Source organism: Myotis nattereri (assembly GCF_964212035.1).
Source record: "Myotis nattereri genome assembly, chromosome: 1".
In the NCBI taxonomy this organism is placed as follows: domain Eukaryota; kingdom Metazoa; phylum Chordata; class Mammalia; order Chiroptera; family Vespertilionidae; genus Myotis; species Myotis nattereri.
In genome coordinates this window covers 108,586,329-108,601,180 of record NC_138075.1, presented here as the reverse complement: position 1 = coordinate 108,601,180, position 14,852 = coordinate 108,586,329, and the positions used below count along the sequence as shown (strand labels likewise).

The 14,852-nt window shown below is 48.3% G+C and overlaps 1 protein-coding gene across 1 annotated transcript; it reads right to left on the bottom strand.

Annotated features, from left to right (window-relative positions):
• Positions 1-7,513: 7,513 nt before the first annotated feature.
• Positions 7,514-9,386, bottom strand: LOC308514322 (uncharacterized protein). The gene is made up of 5 exons (XM_081084441.1): positions 9,299-9,386; positions 8,622-8,883; positions 7,986-8,397; positions 7,795-7,869; positions 7,514-7,681 (listed from the first exon to the last, which is right to left on the bottom strand). The coding sequence occupies exons 1-5, from the start codon at positions 9,370-9,372 to the stop codon at positions 7,527-7,529; spliced, it is 978 nt and encodes a 325-aa protein (XP_080940567.1). The 5' UTR covers positions 9,373-9,386; the 3' UTR covers positions 7,514-7,526.
• Positions 9,387-14,852: the final 5,466 nt, after the last annotated feature.

Genomic DNA, 14,852 nt, shown 5'->3' with positions numbered 1-14,852 from the left:
CTTTCAGGTTGCTGTGAAGGTATATTTGTCAAGGTAGGAGCCTAAGACATGTTTTATTTAACTGTTTGTTAGTTTGATTTATAATTAAAATACCTAGATGTATGTACATGGGCTTCCTCTTATACCCACAAATATTAGGGATGGGCCTCAGAGGGGGCTGGGGCATTAGACTCAATTCTCTATGCTCTGTGAAGCAAAGCAGTCACTTCCACTAGGTGACATGACTACTGACACAGACGTGAACAGGCACCAGGCTATGGAGTCTCCTGTCTGGTAGGGTTTTGAGTTCAGCACTCAAGGCCCCACTACACAGAAGGCAGAATTGAGGCCTAGAGGATGCAGGGACTTGCCAATAATATACACAAAGTCTGTGTACATACATGCGTGTGTGCAAGTGTAGGACATTTCACGCATCAGGATGGTGCATGCACACAGGGATGTGGATGCACACAGTGTAGGCACTGGTAGGTTGCTAGTAGGTTTTTCTTCTTCACATTTTTTCTGCACCGGGGGAAGATCCATCATTTCCTTTTCCTGTAATGACATTGCCCTGAGTCAAATTTTTATTCAATTTCACAAAATTATTTAATATACAACATTCTCTGGGGCCCCTGCTGGAGGAGGTGATAGCAGAGGATAGTGGGGAATGGGGGACTGGGGCTAATATAGGAAGAAAGAGTGCCAAGTGGATTTAGAAAGTGGTTGAGTCAGAAAGTATTTGATGTGCTGCAGAAATGGCAGGCAGGTGGGACAAAGGGAGAGGTAAAGTTGGGTCTCTAAAGTTACCTCTTGGGAAACTGCAAGTGGGACATTGATGTGGGCCAACCATGGTGGGGGGATTGTCAGATGGCCTGACCATGCAGGGACCTTACAGGGGACAGAAAAGATGGGTCCACAGACTGCTGGAACAGAATACAGTGCTCACATATCCCCTCCTTGCTCCTGAGCCCGAGGCTCTGACTCATTGCTGCCAGGACCCCAAGGCCAAAGCCAAGTGAGCCTCCAGATGAAATATTCCAGGGCAGGCCTGGGGCAGCCCCTCCCTGCTGAAGTGGCTACACTAAAGGTACATGTGAGACTTGGGGTCCAACTAGCTTGGCTTTGTTACCAGCTGACTGAATGACATTGGGGCAGTCATTTCACCTCTCGAGCCTCATTAGTATGTGAGGAGGAGGAGTATTGGGAGGATTTGAGGATATGACTGATGCCAAGGGCTGGCCCAGGTGGGAGCCCATACATGGCAGCTGCCATCTTTATCACTCTTGTAATTTATTCACTCTTTTTTCCTTCTATAAACTTCCATTCATTTGAGCTACCCTCTGCAAGGCACTGGAGATAGAGCAGTGACAAGTGCCTGACCTCATGGAACTTACATTCTAGGAGACCAACACCAAAACAAAATAGGAAAGCAAAATAAATTATATTTTACATGGTGATAGCTGTTATGGAAAAAAATTAAGGAGAAGGGGGTGCAATTTAAACAAATGGTCAGGGAAGGCCTCACTTAGAAGGTGACCCTTGAGTATAGATATAAAAGGGGTAAGAGAGTGAGTCCTGTGCATCCTGAGCTAGAAGGATCTGGGATGGAGGGAACAGCAAGTGCAAAGGTCCTGAGATGGGTCATGCCTGGCATGTAGGAGGGACATCAGAGTCCAGTCTGGTGGAAGCAAATTGAGTGGGGAGAAGGAGTGAGGGGAGAGTGGAAAACATGAGGTCTCAGAGGGGATGGGGACAAACTAAGAAGACCATGTAGGCCATTGTGAAGGCTTTGGTTTTTTTCTCTGTGATGGGAGCCATTGCAGGGTCATCATTCTCCCCAACAGATGCTCGAGGAGTAGGCAGTTTACCATCTCTTTCCCTGCTCCAGTGAGCTGAGCACATGCTCCCCTCACAAGACAGGATAGATGGGTCAGAGTCATCTAGACATCTCATAAAGTCCCCTGGAGGCAGCTATAGCCTGTGACAGAGAAGGATGGGGTTGGGGAAAGCTGAGTGGGACCCCAGACCCTGGCCCCAGACCCTGGCCCCTCTGTCTCAAGCCAGCACCTCGGGCCACAGTGGCTGGTCCCAGAAACTGCATCTTCCTTCCCTGGGTTCTAGCTCCCTCCTGTCTCACATTCCCCATGCTCTCCATGTCCCAGACACCCTGCCTGCTAACTCCAACCATGGTTTCTGTTTGGACAATCTCAACAACAGGAATGAAATGAACTCAATCTGTGAGAATAAGCACGTACTACGATGAATAGAGAACTAGACAGACCCAGTTGAGAGCCCCAGTGCAGCAGGAAACACCCAACTCCAGGAAGGAAACAACTCCCTAAGGTCCAGGACCAGCCCAGGGCAGAGCCTGGAGACACAGCCCTTGTGAGGGCCATGGTCCTTCCAGTTCAAGTCAACCTCCTTCCTCTAAACACCCATGCTGAGCCAGGAGCAACACCATCCCTGGGGACACAGTCATGACCAACTGAGTCCAAAATAGCAGTGCCAGCTGGGGGAGAAAGAGGGGCGCATGTGCAGCCCCTGCTCCACTGGCCAAACCCTGCATCCTGGTGTGGGACTGCATCTACACTGAGGAAGATATGACTCTTTCTAATCTGCACAAAGGCACTGTATGGGCTAGCAGTGGCCTTACCTTAGTCCCTGCACCTGATACCGTTATAATTAACCTAGTCATTAATAACAAGAAAGGAGCAAAGGGAAGATCAAATATTATAAGCATGCCATTCGGGCAACACCAGAAAGCTAAAACATTATAGTCCTCAGGGAGCCATGGGTCTATTCCCTGCAGAGCACTGGGGGAAGGAACTGGACAGGGAAAGTAAACACATACCTAGTAAAGTTGGGGTGATATTGGGAATGTACTTGTCAGTCACACCTGAGAACAGGTCATTGGCCAGAATGAGCAGTGTCACTGCAAGGGCATGAAATTTGAGATATTTGATCCCCTGAACAAAGAAACTCACTCTCTTGTGCTCTTGGTTTCTCTTATGCTCTTGGGACTCTTATTGCTCAGGGTGTGCTTGGGGCCACACACAATGGACTAATGGACTGTTATTAGCCTGATGCTGAACTGGACCCAGCTGCAACATGGAACACCACCTCTGTACACTGGCTTTGCTTTTAGCTTTTCTGAAACCCCAGCTGCATTTCTATGTTTGGATTGGGACTTTGGAAACCCAGGGGTATAATTCCATGCAAATAAAAATTACTCATCCTCCCGTGTCTCAGAAAATTCATTTTCCTGACATAGCATAAGGACCCTATTCCAGCACTGAGTGGGGAAGAGAACATCCCAATTTCTCTGATAACAGAATGGTGACCATGAAGGGACCTCATAAGGGGATTAAAGCATGTAAAGTGTGGAAAGCATCTCTTCTCTGTCCCCTCCCACTTGCAGCCTCCAAACCAGCACTTGGAGGGCTAAACAGCAGAAGAAATAGAGGCTGACTGGGACCCTGGTGAGAAATAGAATTTAACCTCCCTATTCTGGGAATTCTATAATTCATCTCCATCTCTCTCCCCTATTCTAATCCCTGTATGGGCAATTTGCTTCCTTTTCTCTGCCTGTCGCTGCCTGGGATGCTGCTGTTTCAGACCCAGATCCCAAACTGGTTTTGTACGTGTGCGGTGCCCAGCGACAGCCGCAGTGGCTGCCCCTGCCCCAGGAAACGGTGGCGACAGTGCCCATGCTCCCTCAGCGCCGCCATCGCTACAGAGAGGGCTGGAGGCCAGGGCGCTTGGGAGGGCCTGCGGGCGAAAGAAAGGTGCGCACACATTGAACACCAATTCCAGGGGTTCTGTGCCTGGTGGGGCGGCACACAGATTCGTTCCCCTTTGTGGACTGCTCGCCTCCACTCCGGAAAGCTGGTTTGCAAGGTCTCCGGAGCCCGGCCCACGCATCGGAAGTGCTGAGCCCCCGGGCGAGGGAGTGGGGGAGAGGGCTGAGAAGTCGCTCACAGCCCAAATGCCGGACGCCGGCACCCACTTGCGGCTGCTCTGACATTTACCCTGGCGCCTGAAACCCGTGCCCCCAGCCTGGGGCTTAAGGCCCTGACTCCTGTCTTCCCTCTGGATTTCCAGCCTGCGGTGCTGGGGAGGGAGCGGAACGACACCGGCAGAATTCTACCTCCCGCCCCGCAAGTTCCCCAGCCGGGAGGCCCCGCCGCCCCGCCGCCCCGCCCTCTTCCTGGCGGTTTGCAGGACTCTCTCAAGCCGAGGTCGCAGCCTGGTTTCCCGCTGCCTCTCCCCGCCTTTCCCCTTCACGCAGACACAGCGTGTGCGGCGGCTCACACCTTGCTGCCCCCTCCCCACAACTCTGCCAGGGGATTTCCCCTCTTCCCGCAGCCTTGCAGTCTGCCGGCTGTGCGGTGGGAGGAGCGGAGGGTGGCGGGGGATGGCAGGGGGGGAGTACAGGCTTGGACCTTGGGGCAGCACAGGAAGCCTGAACCCAGAGAAAGCTGCCGCAGGGTTCCCGCCCGGCCAGACGCATTGCCCGCTGCCATGGCCCCACCCTCTCTGCTCATCCCAAAGGGGCGGGAACCACCTCAGCTGCAACCTGTTGCTTAAAGGCGGAAATTATCATTGAAACCACCATGGCAGCCATTTTGCTGGAGAGCGGAAGTTCCACCCCTGGCAGCCATCTTGCTTGGGATAAAAGTTGTAACCAGGCAACAGGACTGAACTGCTGCAAATCTTTTTAACTTACTGCTTGTTGCTAATACTATGTTTCTTCTGCAAGCACAACTATTATGTTTTTATTCATACAAATGTTAATGCTTGTTAGTAATTGTTTTTCCACAGGTTTAGCTAATAGGAAAAAAACCTCAAATATACAGATGGTCAGAGAAATGAAAGGTTTTTAATACCTAATCTTGAAAACTGGAAACAGAATTTAAACCCAGGGCCAGAGATGTTAAATTTTGTCCAGCCAAATTAACAGGGAATGCTCATTCCCCTCTTAAGGGAAGCTGTCTCCCACAGCCAAGCCTCTTAAGGGACTAAGACTGTTAGAAATGTAAGAGACAGCAACAGGTTGCTAGCCAGCTAATAAAGGCAAGTTAAAAGAGCCAGACTTTTTCTATCAAAGACAGACATAGCGATGAAGACCTCCATTAAGATCAGAGGTTTCAGAATGTTCCATGTGGAGTTAAAGGCCTCACACCTGAACAGTTATATCATTTCAAGAAGGGTCTCTGTCCCAGGTGTGGGAAGAGGCTTCAGACTGTGAATGAATGCAATCCCCCAGTTGCCTTATGTAGGACAGCTGGGTATGCCAACGCAGCTAAAGTGTCATCGGCCCCTTGGATTCTGCTCTATGACAGAGAGCTAAGGAGCATAGAAGACATTCATGCCTCTCTCAGCTATCAAATCTCTCTCTTTTAAGGGAATAAAAGAGGATAAAAGGTTTTTAGGTTCTTCTCCCAGAAATCAATAGTTATACAGTCTCCATTCCTTAAGAGTACATTACCTACTCTGGCAAGGAATTTTATTCTGGGTTTTTCAAAGAAAGGACCATTTGCCTCTGAAATGCTAATACCTGGTCTCCAATGACTCTTATCTGAACTATCTGTTGGAATGCAGATTCTAAGGAATAGATGCTATCTGAGCCTCAGCTATCTGAGCCAATCAACAAATTGCTAAATCAGCAAATTTTGCTGTATACCTGTCTCCATAGAAGTAGGTCTCTTAAAATGTCAATGTGTTTGCCAGTAAAGAAACCTATGTTTCTAAAAATTATGGAATGTGTTTGCCAATCTACGGAATGCTAATTATTTGCTTTTAGCTTTTTCTCCCTACCTGATAACACTGGAATGTGGCAATTTTTTATGAGTGAGTCATGGCAATATATTTCTTTGTATAAATCTAATAAGTTCCAAACAGTGTGGTCTTATTAACCAAAACTTTGACTAGAATATCATGTATAAGGAAGACATGGGTTGACTCTGGAAGTTACCAGAAAGCCTTAAGGAATTGAGATTGTCTTTTGAGGCCAATCAAAAGCTATTTGCAGAAATGGCCTAATATCTTGCTTTGTCACGTGGTTCATGTCAGTCTTTCCAGGGAAGGAATGAAGGTTGCTCTCCTGAAAGATAGCAAGGAAGGAACCTCAAGACACCTTTGGGGACCTCAAGGATTTGAGGACTTGACCCAACTTACAGGTATTGCAGGCAAAGTCTGATGGCAACTGTGGCTTGACTTCTTCACCCTGAGGGGCTGACTACTCACTAAAGGTCAATCTAAAAATTTCTCACGAGATTCCAGCAAAGCAAATTTAAAAGAGTCTGTGTGTAGAGCATTTAAAGAGGTAATTGGGAGGGGGTGCACCAAGAAAGCATAACAAAATGCGGAGACAAAGAAACAGGACAAAATTGTCAATGGAAGATATAGAGTTCAGAACCACACTTTTAAGGTCTCTCAAGAACTGTTTAGAAGCCGCCGATAAACTTAATGAGATCTACAAGAAAACTAATGAGACCCTCGATGTTATGTTGGGGAACCAACTAGAAATTAAGCATACACGGACTGAAATAACGAATATTATACAGACTCCCGACAGCAGACCAGAGGAGCGCAAGAATCAAGTCAATGATTTGAAATGCGAGGAAGCAAAAAACACCCAACCGGAGGGGCGGAATGAAAAAAGAATCCAAAAATGCGAGGATAGTGTAAGGAGCCTCTGGGACAGCTTCAAGCATACCAACATCAGAATTATAGGGGGGCCAGAAGATGAGAGAGAGCAAGATATTGAAAACCTATTTGAAGAAATAATGACAGAAAACTTCCCCCACCTGGTGAAAGAAATGGACTTACAGGTCCAAGAAGCGCGGAGAACCCCAAACAAAAGGAATCCAAAGAGGACCACACCAAGACACATCATAATTAAAATGCCAAGAGCAAAAGACAAAGAGAGAATCTTAAAAGCAGCAAGAGAAAGAAACTCAGTTACCTACAAGGGAATACCCATACGACTGTCAGCTGATTTCTCAACAGAAACTTTGCAGGCCAGAAGGGAGTGGCAAGAAATATTCAAAGTGATGAATACCAAGAACCTACAACCAAGATTACTTTATCCAGCAAGGCTATCATTCAGAATTGAAGGTCAGATAAAGAGCTTCACAGATAAGGAAAAGCTAAAGGAGTTCATCACCACCAAACCAGGATTATATGAAATGCTGAAAGGTATCCTTTAAGAAGAGGAAGAGGAAGAAAAAGGTAAAGATACAAATTACGAACAACAAATATACATTTATCAACAAGTGAATCTAAGAATCAAGTGAATAAATAATCTGATGAACAGAATGAACTGGTGATTATAATAGAATCAGGGGCATAGAAAGGGAATGACTGGCTATTCTTGGGGGGGAAAGGGGTGTGGGAGATGCGGGAAGAGACTGGACAAAAATCGTGCACCTATGGATGAGGACAGTGGGTGGGGAGTGAGGGCAGAGGGTGGGGCGGGAACTGGGAGGAGGGGAGTTATGGGGGGAAAAAAGAGGAACAAATGTAATAATCTGAACAATAAAGATTTAATTAAAAAAAAAAGGAAAGAAACTACCAATGACAGAGGCTTTAAAAAAAAAAAGGAATATGCGATTCTCCCACAGCAGCGCCACGGCCTCGGACGTCAGGTGCGGCCGCCGCACCCGCTCGCCAGCTGGGGTCCGCCGGACATCTCCACAATCTGCCGGAGGGGGAGAGGGGGCAGGAATGGGCACAACATCAGACCCTCTAGAAGAGGAACCCCGATTCCTCCTGCAGCAGGGGGGTCTCGAGGGCCGAGGGGGGTGGTCTCACCACGTGCAGGGGTCTGAACAGGAAGCGCAGCAGCTCCGGAGAGGAGGGGTTCGCGATGTTGCCGCACAGCCGCGCCTGAGGGGCGGGGGAGGGGCTGGCATTAGATCGTGGACAGGTCGGGGTCCCCAGCCGCCGTGCTCCCCCCACTTCGCCCCCCCCCCCCCCCCCCCGCTCCTGAAGCCCGTGCCCACCAGGAGGCTGAAGGCGTACTTGATCTTCTGAAGCACGTCCGTGTACTCGGCCTCGCTGGGCGGCTTGGCCCGCAGCGCCAGGAGGCCCTCTGGGGGGTGGGGGGGGGGGGCAGGCAAGGGGACAGGGGACAGCGTCAGAGAGAGGGAGCGCCCCAGAGAGATTAGGATGGAGAGCCAAACTGGCAGGGGGTGCGAGGGGATACCCTAGGGACAGGGGGGCTATCTGGGGGTGCCCAGGGGAGCAGGGAGGGTGTGATCGGGATCCCACACCGGGGCGCCCATCACCCCCGGACTCCTGGCGCCGGGTCCTGCGGCCGCGCTCCCTGTGCTCCAGCACTCGGGCTGCCTCCGCGGATTTCTGCAGCTTCAACACGAAGCTCTCCACGTCGTCGAACACGTGGTTCAGTATGTCCTGGCGGACAGAGCAGGGGGCCGGTGAGACTCCTGATCCCGGACTCTCATCGCTCCTGGCAAAGCCCTCCAGCCAGGGGCGCTCAGAGACGCCCCCCAACCCAGCCTTCCGATGCCTGGCTCTGCGCCCCCCATTCGGTCCCCGCGGGTCCCACTCCCAGAGGTGTGACCCCGCCCCCAGCCCCGCCCCGCCCGCCCCCGGACGTCTGGCCCCGCCCCGCTCACCACGTGGCGTTCCGCCTGCAGACTGGCCAGGTCCGGGCCGCGGGGACCCAGGTCCGGGGAGGCCGGGTCCGCGCTCCTGGGGGTCTCCGCCTGTCCGGGCCTCCGCGCCGCTTCCTCCTCGGGGATGGGCTCCGTCTGGGGGCGCTCGCGGGCCGAGGCCAACTCTGCTGGGCTGATCACTGCGCGGATGGACGGGCGGCGCTGCAGGGGCGGGGTCTCGTCTGCGGGCGCCGGGCGGCGCTGCAGCTCCTCCTGCGTGGCCCTGCGTGGAAGAAGGGGACACTGAGGCTGGGTCCCCCCCGAGGAGCCCAGGAAGGGAAAAATTGGGGGCTGAAAACAGACACAGTGATCCACAGGGGTCAAACCTAGGCTCGGAGTGGTAGGGAGAATTCCAAGATATTGGCGAGGGCGGGGGTGGGGGGGGGGGTGGGGGGGCGGGAACGGGCTAAGGGGGGAGAACAAGAGGACCAGAACCAGGAAAAGTAGGGCCCAGGAGAGGGGGCGCACTTGTCTGGGGGCGGGTACACGCAAGACTTGAAGAGACTGTGACTCCATTCAAAATTCGCTCTGCTGTACGCCAAGGGTAACAGCCCATTTCTCGGATGGGGAGACTAAGGCCCAGAGATACCCACCCGTCCCCTCTTCTCCCCGGCTCCCAGCACCCCCCTCCCACTTACCGGAGCGCCGCCGCCCTTCGATCCCCGTGGCCGGAGCGGTAGTTGTGCAGGGCCCCCTGGATGTCCTCCTGCATCAGCTCCGCCTGCCAATCACGCGGTCAGGCCACGCCCACCCCCACCCACCGCCCGCCCCGGGCCGCGCGCATGCGCGCGCGGGATGGACTCCTTGGCTCGGTCCTAGACCGCGTCCAGTCATCGTTCACGCAGGTGGCCCCACGCAGGTCCACACCCTAGACTCACACCTCCTTCGCCCTTAATCTGACCCAGACCGAGGCCACGCCCCCTCCCACGGAGGCCCCATCCTGGTGGCTCCCCACTCTGAGACCACACTTACCCCCCATCCCGGCTGTGGCTGCCTCCAGGCCCCCCTCCCCTGTTCTGTCCTAGCCCCTGACCCTGAGTTCAATATGCACTCAAAGCCCCCTCCCGCCCTAGCTGGTTTGGCTCAATGGATAGAGCATTTGCCTGCGGACTGAAGGGTCCTGGGTTCGATTCCTGCCAAGAGCACATGCCTGGGTTGCAGGCTTGATCCCCAGTGGGGGGCGTGCAGGAGGCAGCCAACCAATGATTCTCTCTCATCATTTGTTTCTACCTCTCTCTCCTTCTCCCTTCCTTCCTCTCTGAAATCAATAAAGAAATATATTTAGAAAATAAAAATAAAATAAAATAATTTTTAAAAAATTAAAAAAGAGCCCTAACCGGTTTGGCCCAGTGGATAGAGCGTCGGCCTGCGGACTCAAGGGTCCCAGGTTCGATTCCGGCCAAGGGCATGTACCTTGGTTGCGGGCACATCCCCAGTAGGGGGTGTGCAGAAGGCAGCTGGTTGATGTTTCTCTCTCATCGATGTTTCTAACTCTCTATCCCTCTCCCTTCCTCTCTGTAAAAAAATCAATAAAATTAAAAAAAAAAAAGGAATATGCAATGAAATTTGAAATGAAAGCTTAGGATCTTCGTAAGCTTAGAAAAAAAATCTAAAGGATAACAAATCTTAAAACAGTGTATATGGCATTTTGGATACAGGTGGTGGGGAGAAGTAAGGTGTGTATTTCCAGAGTTAATAATAAATAAATAAATAAATAAATAAATAAATAAATAGGTAATTGGGTGCCCTAGCTGGTTTGGCTCAGTGGATGGAATGTTGGCCTGCAGACTGAAGGGTCCCGGGTTTGATTCCGGTCAAGGGCATATACCTTGATTGTGGGCACATCCCCAGTGGGGAGTGTGCAGGAGGCAGCTGAATTGATGTTTCTCTCTCATCAATGTTTCTAACTCTCTGTCCCTCTCCCTTTCTCTCTGTAAAAAATCAATAAAATATATTTTTTAAAAAACAAAAAATAAAGAGGTAATTAGGTAAAATAAAGTCATATGGGTGGGCCATAATATAATACAATAGGTGTCTTTATAAAAAGGAGAAATCTGGACACAGACAGCACACCAACCCAGAGGTGACTATGTGAGGACATGAGAATGCAGCCATATACAAGCGTAGGAAAGAGACGTAAGAAAATGACCCATTAATAATTATTTATTAAAGATAAATTCAAATTCCATAAAAAGACTATGAAAGAATGTTCATAATGTTTTTATTTATGATAGTCCTAAACTGGAAATAACCCAATTACCTATCAAATATGAATAAACACATCATAGCATGTTTACACAGCTGATATTACTCTGCAATGAAACAAACTCTTAATGCACTTAAAATTTGTATACCTAACTGCATGTAAATTGTACCTCAATAAAGTTAAAATATATATTTAAAAAAATAAAAGAGTCTGTGTGATCAGTTTTATTAATTATTAACCTTGTGTTTATGCAAATAATCATGCCAAACTAAAACTGGACTTAATGCAGTCTCTTTGAAAATGAGGGTAATCTTAGAGAGTAAAGTTGTGTTTCAGTGAAAACTACAATGCCTAATTGTGAATATTGGACTCTAATACAGTTAACTATCTTCAAAGTGTTGTTTTTAAGGCTGAGTTGGTGTATGCAATACAGAACTCAGCACCTGATGACATCACCAGAGATCTTATAATATGGACAGTCTATCAGACTGTCACTGGTTTCTTTCATTCCAGCTAAAGCCTTGCATCTGGAAATCTTCTCAACTGGTTTGCATTAACCTCTGTTTTGTTTCCTTCTGTTCTCATAGAATGTATGCCTATGTCCTTATTTACCTGACTTATTATACACACAATATAAGCCTCATTGTAGAAGCCATCTGCATTAATCTGTCCTGAAAATGAAACTCAACAGTTTGGACTATGGTTGAGTCAATGAAACATGGATGGTCTATTGGTTCCGCTTGAAACTGCTTTCCCTTTTCTGCCCAAATGGTTCAAACAAAAAAGGCCCACAGTTTCTCATGGGGGAACCTTAAAATATTTCTCTTAGCTTAGTTCGGGTTAAGTATGGTGAAGAGAAGGGCTTCAGACAGGTACAGCATACCTGCCTCCAGGGAAGCCACTCCTCCAACCTAATCGGGGATACTGTAAGTTAATCGTTCTCCTTATCATATGGGTTTTTACCTCTCACTAGACCTTTAGTTGCTATAAATCTCCTGACTTCTGAATTGTCTTTTAACTTTCTTGTCAAGTTTGTCATTTCTAGAATAAAACAAGGATGCCAGCTTGTCCAGCAGCACCATCCCCTGGACATCACCTATGTCACCTCCAAGGCTCACTGGACTGAACTAGATTTTGTAGAATTTTTCTTCCCTTTTGCTCCCTCCTTCCTCTGTTAGAGTAAACTTCTCAGGCTTAGGATAGGCAGGAGCATGCCCCTTGACAGTAGGAAACAGTTATAAGAAGATGGAGACCATTCGTTCCTCCTTTGTAAAATTACAAGAGGTTCCTTTTCTCTCGGGGGGCGGCGGGGGGATACCATTATAATTAACTGGAAAGGAGAAAAGGTAAGGCTGAATATTATAGGCATGTCATATGGTAATCTTCACCAGGAAGTAAAGCTTTAGACTCACTAGAGAGCTACTTCTTCTATGACTGGAATGGGACTTCGGAAACTCAAGGATGTAATTCCACACAAATAAAAATCACTTATCCTCCCATTTGAGTCTCAGAAAAATAGATAGAACCAGGGCAGGGTGGAATGGGCACATTGTCAGTTCTGGCTTTGGATCAAAGTCCCCTGGATTAGCAGTGCTGCATAATAAAGGTTTACCTTCCTGATTCCTCTGGGTGCTGGTTGTCATTCTCCTGGGTCATTAGCCACAACATTGTGGTTCCCTGACCATGAAGCATCAGCTGCGCTGGCTTTTGGGAACACTGCTGACAAGAGCAGACTCTGGGGCATTCTTTCGGAGCACTGAAACTCTGGGAGGGTGCCACCGGCACATGCACCAGTTCCTGGATTCGTGGGGCCCAGACTTGCTTTGACTCTGCACTCTGGCAAACTTACTGAGGCAGGAAACACGTTTCTGGACAACGGTTACATCTGACTGGTAAGTTTTCCCGGGAATAGTCTGAGTTTAGGCCTGTCTTTCGTAACAGAAGAGACTGGCTGATCACCTCTGAGACAGTTTATCTGCCTCTGTTTGCTCTAACTGACTGACTATGGAGCTCCTAGGTAGTTTATCTGCCTCTGTTTTGAGACTTCCCAGGGAGGACTGACTGGTGTGTGAATGTGAATGTAAAAGTCCATGCTCCACGGCCATTGTCAAGAGGCACCTTTGTCTCCTCCAGGAGAATGGCCAGACAGAGTGTTTCTGTTGAAATTGTATGTCTTTTTGTTGTTCGTTTAATTTGTTTGAAGATGGTGCAAGTCCTGCTTTGGGAAACCCATTTATGTGTAGTAAGGCTGAACACATGATAGGGACTGCAGAAGAGTCCCAGCAGCTGCCAAGAACATTTGTTCTTGGGGACTCTCCCTGTTCTCCCTGTCAGCATTTCAGCCATGAGAAAGTCTAGTTTATGCTAGTGAGATTTCTGTCTGTATATATTTTACAGACTTCAGTTTACTCTTCACTGGTTTATAAATATAGGCCTATACATAATTTTCCAATGTCTTTGATAACTTAAAGGCTTTTTAGCATTGCTGGGTTAAATGATACTGAAGCATTAATTAATCTGAGTGTACCTGCTCTGGAGAATCTAGAGGATGAAGTTAAACCTGTTAATAAATAAGTCTTGTATTTATTTGAAATCTCTCCTAAAATATAAATGTATTGCTAATCTGAGGAATGTTGACTATTTACATGTCACCTAAAAATTAAGTTTATGAATTCTAACTAGAAGGAAAGTATGGCTTTGGTGAAATAGAGAAAGCATAGGCATAAAAATACATTTTGAAGAAATAAGGTAGTTTTTAAAGCTGGTTATTTCTGAAAGTTATAAGAATGTTTGTTTCTAATACACTTTGATATATAATCTTTTTGTAAAATCAAGTTTGACAATCCTTCAAGAGTTTAAATTTTAAGAAACTCTTCTCTTGACCTAGAATTGCCTCTAAATCATCCCAATAGGCTCTGAAATGCCTCAGATGTTTATTTTCTTTCATGAAGGAAAATTTTATACTGAAGGTACATAGGCACCTTTGTCAAGTATAATTATAACCAATATTTATTAGTTATAATATGTAGAATATTGGGTATTACAGAAAGAATTTACTGGGGATTATAGTGTGAATCTAGTTCCCTGGAAGTTAAGAAAATTCTGTGAATTAGAATGGCCAGCCTTTGGTGTGGGTTGGCCCTCAGAGAGAACCCTAGTTGTACCAACTGTCAGGACCCTGATCATGGGTCATCACGGGTGACCCTGGCCATCCTGATCAGTTTTCTTACATAGCTCAATGGCTAGAAATAGCTTGGGACAGGCCTCCTTGGATCCGACTCTGTGTGTGTAAGAAGGGACAGAGTAAGATTTTAGTGGCAGGAGAACAGAAGCAGGTCCCTCAGAAGGAAGCTCAGCCCTCTGTTCTACAGGAACCCCCTGAGGAAGTGCCGCCAGTTTTACTATCTCTATATGGGCCTCAAGTGGCAACCAGTTCTCCTTTGCCTGGTCAGGGAAGTTTAGATACACCACCTCCTTCCGCCTTCCTACAAGCCCAATTTTTCAGATCATAAGCCCACCTGAGTCGATTGCAAGCAACCCTGATCACTGTGGCTGTCAGAGAAACTAACTCCCAGAATCCTCAGGCAGGAAAGAAAGGGAGACAGCAAGGAACCAAGTCAGAAAAAGGAAGGACGGATCTTAAACAGGACCAGTGTGCCTGTTGTAAAGGATTAGAACACTGGAAGAATGAATGTCTGAGGTGCAAGAATAGGCAGACAAGGCCATCCAAACCACCTAGCTGCTATCAGCCAGAGCCACCTAAGGCAGACCTCATCAGATTAGCTGCAGCTGACTCCGACTAGGAGAGACAGGGCTCTTTCTAGCTGGGGCCCCATGAGCCCATGGTCAAAATGAAAATTGGGGGCCAGACTGTGAACTTAATGGTTGATACAGGGGCAGAGCACTCAGTAGTTACTCAGAAAGTATCTCCCCTCTCAGGACGGAAGGTCACCATTATCAGAGCTACCAGGAACCACAGCTGCAGA